Raw genomic sequence first — 7,452 nt, forward strand, 5'->3', positions numbered from 1 at the left:
GCACACCTGTGACCTGCGTTTGTGCACACCTGTGTCCTGAGTTTGTGCACGCCTGTGTCCTGAGTTTGTGCACGCCTGTGTCCTGAGTTTGTGCATGCCTATGACTTGAGTTTGATCCCTGGAACCCACATATAGCTGGAAGGAGAGAATGTACTCTGTGAAGTTAGCCTCTGGTTTCCATATGTACACTGTCCCTGTCCCCTCTTCCCACCATTGAACATACACATGTACACACACACACACACACACACACGTAATAATAGAAATAATAAATAAACATTTTAAAATTTAAGGATAGGATATTGCACAGTCACTGGAGAGGACTTATATATTGCATCTTTGTATATATATAATATATATAATATGTATAATATATCTTTGTATATATAATATTCTTTGTGAATTTCATACATGTATACAATGTATTTTGATCAGACTTAACTGCTCTCTCCCGAGATCAGATCGCCATCCCCACCATATATGCATGGGTGTGAGGCCATTCATGGGAGCAAGGTCAGCCTACCAGGGACCACATCCCTCAATAAGCCAGACTCTTCTTCCGTTAGCAGCCATCAGCAGTGAACAGCTCCACAGCTAGGGGTGGGGACTCATGAGCCCCACCCCCATCCATATTGGACCATGTTGAAACGTGGGCTGGGCTGATCTTGTGGAGGCAACAGTTACGTGCTGAGTTCCTGAGGGCATCAGTTCTGTTACATACACCCAGAAGACAGTCTGTCCCAGTCCTCCCCAGCCTCTGCCTCTTAGGATCTTCATCTTGTTATTTCCGAATTATCTCTTCTTCGTAATTGTTGAAATTTATTTATTATGTATACAGTGTTCTGCTTGCAGGCCAGAAGAGGGCACCAGATTCCCTTGCAGATAGTGCCATATGGGTGCTGGGAATTGAACTCAGGTCCTCTCCCAGTGCTCTTAACTGCTGAGCCACCTTTCAGCCCATGTTGACCACACTTTTAAAATAAAAAAAATTGAAATTGTGATTCCAAGGTCATTGGAAGTGATTTTCAGAGTGATATCCTATGTTGACAATGCTGGCTCATAGCTCCTTTGTTTCTCCTTTCTTGTTTTGTAGAGTAAGGACGGCAAAAGCCCCCTGCACATGACGGCTGTCCATGGAAGGTTCACACGGTCACAGACCCTCATCCAGAATGGTAAGGGGTATTCTTCTATGAGCTTTAACAGTTTGCTCAGATAGACTGAATTGGATTTAACCGGCTATGTGAAAATTGATGCTGTGTTTCCTCCAGTTGCGGGGGGATTGTAAACCGTGTTGTAGTCAATTGGTGAGAACATGGTGTGAGTGGCTGTGGCCAGAGATGATCAGGTTTAAAATACTGCAATTTTTCCCTTTTCGTGAAGCTCAGCCTCCACAGCTTGCACTGGTAACAGCAGGTCTGAGTTATTTTTAGATTGTCGAGCCCACTAAGGCTCCCCAAGTTTAAGCTCATTAAACCACCTGGACAAAGGTAGAAAGAAGTGGGGTGACTCGGGGTGTAAGCAGGTAAAGTTTGTGGTGAGACCACAGACTTAGGAGAGAGCTGGGAAAGCCATGTAACACAGTAACATGTAGCACAGTAACATGTAATACAGTACCCATATAACACATATAGCACAATAACGTGTAACATAGTACCGTGCAACACAGTACCATGTAACACAGTACCATGTAGCAAGGTAACATGTAACACAGGAACATGTAACAGGTAACATAACACAGTAATATATAACACAGTAACATGTAACATGGTACCATGTAGCACAGTAACATGTAACATGGTAAAGTAACACAGTACCATGTAGCACAGTAGCATGCAACACAGTAACATATAACATGATAAATTAACACAGTAACATGCAACACAGTAACATGTAGCACAGTAATATGTAGCAAAGTAACACATGACATAGTAATTTTCTAGATTCTCAACAACAGTGTACTTGAAGAGCACTGGGCTGTCTTGGAGGCCAAAGTCCCTGAAGTCTTATGACATGTCATAGCGCATATTAGCCTGAGGGTCACGGTTGGCACCTGTGAGCTCAAGCACAATTAATAAAAACTCAGAGAGAGAAATTGGGGTTCAACCTAAAGGTCACAAAAGCAAAACAGCCAGCCCCTGGTTCTTGCTTCTACCTCAGTCCAAAATGGCCATCCTGCTGCCAGGAATCTCAGAATGAGCCTGTGACTGAACACTGTCTCCTCCCATCTTATATTGCTCTCTAGGGTTGGGATTAAAGGCATGCACTGCCTGGTATCTATGGCAACTATTGTGGCTACTGAGATTAAAGATATGTATTACCACTGCTGGTCTGTCAGGCTGACCAGTGGGGCCGCTTTGCTCTCTGATCTTCAGGCAAGTTTATTTATTAAAATATAAACGAAATGCCACTACAGTGAACGGGTTAACTGTGACAACTTAAGTGATCTTAGCAAGCCTCAGAAACAATCTGAAGACAAGAATAACAAAAAACAGGTCTGGTCCAGGCATCCAGCTGACATTCCTGGTCAATTTAGTAGACTCAAACCTTCCAATTCTCAAAAATTCTAACGTGAGTGACTTTTCCTAGATTTCTTCATTTTGCAGCTGTAAGAATCTTGGGCACAATGGAAAGCTAGTGGCAACTGAGTTATAACTTAGGTACTCAGGCCAAAAAAGCATACACACAGACAGACAGACACACACACATATTTATGTGATCTGACATCCGTATAGAAAACCAGTCACTGACGATGCTTAGGAAATAAGCGAGGCAGGTTATAACCTGACTGTATAACTATGCTGTGTGAAGTGGAATGAAGCTGTGTGAGAAAAGACGCCCGAGCAAGCTCCCAATGAGTCAGGGAAGGCAGGGTGGAAACCCACCACGGAACACCCATTATTCTGACCTTAAGTACGAGCCACAGGCGTCCATTTCAGTGGAAATAAAGACCCGCCCTTTGAGGTCTCTTCTTAGCCTACTGCAGTTCTCATAAGCTTTTCAGAAAGTTTCTATCTCCCTCGAAACAGATAAGGTTTAAATTAAAACTATACGCTTAGCGTATTCTTTTTGGCATGTGCACCATGCGCTGTATGTTACAGGTGTGGTGCTCATATGAGAACATATGAGAACATGTGTGAGCGCCTGAGAAAGCTCATACAGAGGCCAGAGCACGTGTTTGGTATCTTGCTTCTGGCTCTGGCTTAGGATTTGAGACAGGGTCTCTCACAGAGCAGCTTGGGGTAGCCGCTAAGGTGGTCAGCAAGCTCTTGGGTCTGTCTGCCCATCTCTCCCTCCCAGTGCCAGGGTTATGTGCACAGATGGCCACACCCAGTTCTTTATGTGGGCACTGGGGATTTGAACTGAAGTCCTGTGCTTACACAGCAAAGACTCTTACCCATTGAACCATCTCCTCAGCCCCTTGAAAAATTTTTTTGATGTGAGTTTAATCAGTGGATTTTAGTTATAGGAAACAAAAAGTTTTATCTGTCATTAAGGCAATCTTCGGGTAGACACAAGACAGGAGAGTTAAAATACTGTGTGTATGAATGTTTTGCCTGCATGTATACATATATGTGTGTGTGTGTGTATGTGTGTTTATATATATATGTGTGTGTGTGTATAAATGTGTGCATGTGTGTGTATTTATATATATGTGTGTGTATGTGTGTATAAATGTGTGTATGTGTATATTTATATATATGTGTGCATATGTGTGTGTATAAATGTGTGTATGTGTGTATTTATATATATATATATATGTGTGTGTGTGTGTTATGTGTGTGTGTGTGTACCATGCATGTGCCCGAGGCCCACAGAGACCAGAAGAGGGTACCAGGTTCCCTGGAAGCGGAGTGACAGGTGACTGAGCAGACATGTAGCTGCTGGTCCTCTGCAAGAGCAATAAGTGTCCTTAGCTACTGAGCCAGCTCTTCAGCCCTGAGAACATATTTTTAAACCTTATGAGCTGCTTTTTCACTAGTCTGTCCCTCTGCCAGACCACACTTGCCTCCCCGTCCCCCCCTGCCCCCCTTCTAGCACAGCCCAGCTTCCCTCTCCCACGGTCCTGTGAAGAGAGCGCTCCTAGGAGCTGTCACTGCCTTGATTCCCCGTCAGTCAAACTTGGAACCTGCTGCATTTCAAGGCAAGAAAAGAGCTGCGAATCTCAGCTTCTATGTTTAAGAGCCCTTGGTTTCATAGCTTACCCCGCCATTGACTGGCTGGCATCTAGCTTATGGGTGGGCTAGGCTCCTCTGGCCTGAACTGATGAGATGCGGTGGCCGTAACAGAGATTAGAGCCTGCACTGAGAAAGCTGAGCGTGCATGCAGAGCCAGGCTCTTGGCCAGACACCCCGTATAATTCCAATTCCTTCCCGCCATCCCAGGAGGAGCTTGCTCCTCTTCAGAGATGAAGAGAGTGAGGCAGAGCAGTGGTTGCGCGTTGGGCTTTCTGAGCAGCTCCTTGAGGAGCAGACGCAGCCTAGCATTAGCGAGTAGCCTGCCAGGCACCATCTCTACTTACATCTCCCCAGAACGATGGTGGGATTCAAAATTTGTCTTTTCGACTTGAATCCAGTCCAGTCTAAGAAGCACCGAGATTGGGCTAGAGTTGCCCCCGTCAATGGACAACTTTGTGCTGGCTTTCTGCTTTCATTACATGCCCAAGAACTGTCAGTTCTTCCGTTTGACCTTTCTGGGCCTTAAAAAAAATGTTCTTAGGGAGCAGAAGAAGTTCTTTTCTTCCTGTTTATTCTCTTGCTTTTGGAAAATCTCCTGCTCTGGCTGAGACCCTGATTCCCCAGAGGATGGGTATCAGTCTCCAGAGCTTGTCCTGACCCACATAAGTGCTCTGTGTTCCAGAGAACACCATCCTAAGAGGACACAGTTGACCACGCACTGGGGAATGTCTTTTGTTTTTTATTTGTTCTGTTAGATGTTTGGCCTCTGCAGAACATTTTTCTGTTCTCCTCTCCAGCCAGGCTTACTAAATCTACAAGAAAACCTGGTTCCTTCAGCATCCTTCAGCTGTGGGAAGGCAATCACTAAAGCAAGCAAATTAAAAAAACAAAAGCAAAAACACACACACACACACACACAATAAAAACCCACAACTTTTTCTTTTCCAAAAAAAAAAAAAAACAAAACAAAACACCAAAGTGTGCTTGGGTTCAAATGACATTGTTTGTTGTTACAAAGCTACAGCAATAGAAGGATGGGGGCTTGGAGATGACGCTGTGTGCAATCAGAGGCATCCGATCCAGCTGTTGGCACGAGGCAACTGCCTCAGATACGGTCCAGCGAGTTACAAAGTTCAGAACCGATATTATTGCCTTAGACTCTTCCGGTCCAGGCTCTTTTTATTTTGAAAGCTTGTAAAAGCACTAGCTTGTGATGACTCAGTCTGACTTTTGACCTTTGGCTCACGGCCCTTCTGAAGCGATGTAAGGTGACCACTCTAGTTGGGGCAACAACATGCTCGCTCGTTTCAGGTGAACGCTGATTGTCCTTTTGAGCATGCCGTACGTGCATGCTGGATTCGTAGTGATCAGTTTGCCGCATCCAACCAGCAACCTTCAGGCGGATGGTAAAGGCGTTTGATGTCAACTCTGGGCTTCAATATTTCCAGATGGAAATGGAAATATGTCTGTAGAGGGTTGACAAAATAAGAACTCACTCACCCAGAGGATTTGCTTTAACAGAAACATATTTCCAGATGCAAGTGCAAAGTCTCTCTGATTTTTCTATTGTTATGATGTTCCCCTAAAATATGTTTTAAATGACAGCAGAAGGATACACATACAGTAGTTATTCTTAGGCGGCTTTAAACAGGCATAAAATGACAGCATCCATGGGAGAGATTTTAGATGCATACAGTGTTTTTTTCCCCTTGTTGATATTTTCGCCCTCTCTCAACTTTCTCCCCTCAAATTTTGGCATATTTGAGGCTGGCAAACCTAGGCCCAGCATGTCTTCAGAAACCTTTGGTGGCTCTCAGCTGGGAAGGTGTGTGGCTATGTAGGTGTCCGGAACAAATATGTCTCTGAAGTCTATGGATCTCCTGTCCCCTTTCCCTAAAGACCACAGCTAAGGTTGTTAGATACACACGCCCTGGACTATGCTGGGGTAACCATGGAGACCAATGGCTGCCAAAAATGCAACCAGGTCCTAAAAGTAAATTCATCTAATAGTAACTTCTAATACATCTACAGAGATCTAATAATAACTTCTAAACTCGGGCCAGAGTGAGATATTTCTCTACTACCTAAATGATCACAATAAATAGCTTCACCATTTTTATTATTATGAAGTAACTATATACTCATTGCTAACTAAAATGAACTCATTGAAGGACCTCCCTAATCAGAACTTCTGTTGGCAATTTGGTTAACATTTTGAAATTTTCTATGTATTTACACACAGAAAGATACCCAATTATTATTTTTTTTTACAAGAATGATCATGGTGTATTTGTTTGAATAACTCATTCTTAAAATGAGCGCCATACCGAGGAGACACAGATTTGAGTAAAGATCAGTGTTTGGATTCTGGCGGCTCCTGATATTTCTCTGCCACGGTCAAAGGTGGCATGGTGTCAGCTGCGCAGGCGCAGGCTTGCCGCTGGCAGACTGATTCTTCAAGTGGGAATCTAGACGCTTGAGTCTCCAGAGAGGAAGCTTCTCAAATCTCTGATGAGCACAGTTTTTGAAGCTTTTGCCTCTTCCACAAGGGCCACATATGGTTGGAAATAATTTTATTGCAAAGGTTGTTATCAACTGACATATTCTAACAATATACTGACCCAGTTTTTTAAAAAAATACTTCCTGAAAAAATAAAACCAAAAAAATCCCATGATGTTACATTGATTAGGATGAGTAAAAGCAGGATTCATCGGCTTGTTGGAGTGAAGGGATGTACAGATATCGGGGATTTGATAATGGTTCTATCACAAGACACAGGACCCTGGCCTGGAAGTTTAAGCTCTTCCCAGATTCAGGAAGACTCTAAGGTTATGCTTGAGAACACGTCACAGGACGTCAACTGGCACAGCCTTTCTCAGAAGTCCATTTTCTGCTTCTTGTCCAGAGCTGTAAAAATATGCAGATTTAATCTGGCCGTTCTGTTCCTAACTGCTCCTGGAGGGAAGTACTCTGCAGAGTGAAGAGTCTTCATAAAGATGTTTATTCTTCGTTTTTCCTAGTAGCAAAAGTCTTGGAAGAGCCTCTAATGTCTATTAACAGGGGACTTGTTAAGTAAATGCTCCAAATTACAGATATTATATAGTCATTTACGGTTACAGTAGTGGAAAAAATAATGCACGGAAGTATTCGGAATTAGCATAAAGGGAGAAAGCAAGATACAACTATTTCTACACTGTATGTGCTTAGTCATGGAAAATTCCACATATAATCCATACATGCACATGCATACACAAGTGCACACACAGTGCACACATG

The 7,452-nt window shown here is 43.4% G+C and overlaps 1 protein-coding gene across 6 annotated transcripts in view; it reads left to right on the forward strand.

Moving 5' to 3' along the window:
• Window positions 1-7,452, forward strand: part of Ankrd44 (ankyrin repeat domain 44) — a 217,620-nt gene that overhangs the window by 138,546 nt on the left and 71,622 nt on the right. For all 6 annotated transcript variants that reach the window (XM_026788853.1, XM_026788850.1, XM_026788851.1 and 3 more), the window contains exon 9: window positions 1,094-1,172. In XM_026788853.1, the coding sequence (XP_026644654.1) occupies window positions 1,094-1,172 (79 nt within the window). The remainder of the gene's footprint in view (window positions 1-1,093; window positions 1,173-7,452) is intronic.

The sequence above is a fragment of the Microtus ochrogaster genome, unplaced genomic scaffold (assembly GCF_000317375.1).
Source record: "Microtus ochrogaster isolate Prairie Vole_2 unplaced genomic scaffold, MicOch1.0 UNK8, whole genome shotgun sequence".
NCBI classification, from domain to species: Eukaryota; Metazoa; Chordata; class Mammalia; order Rodentia; family Cricetidae; genus Microtus; species Microtus ochrogaster.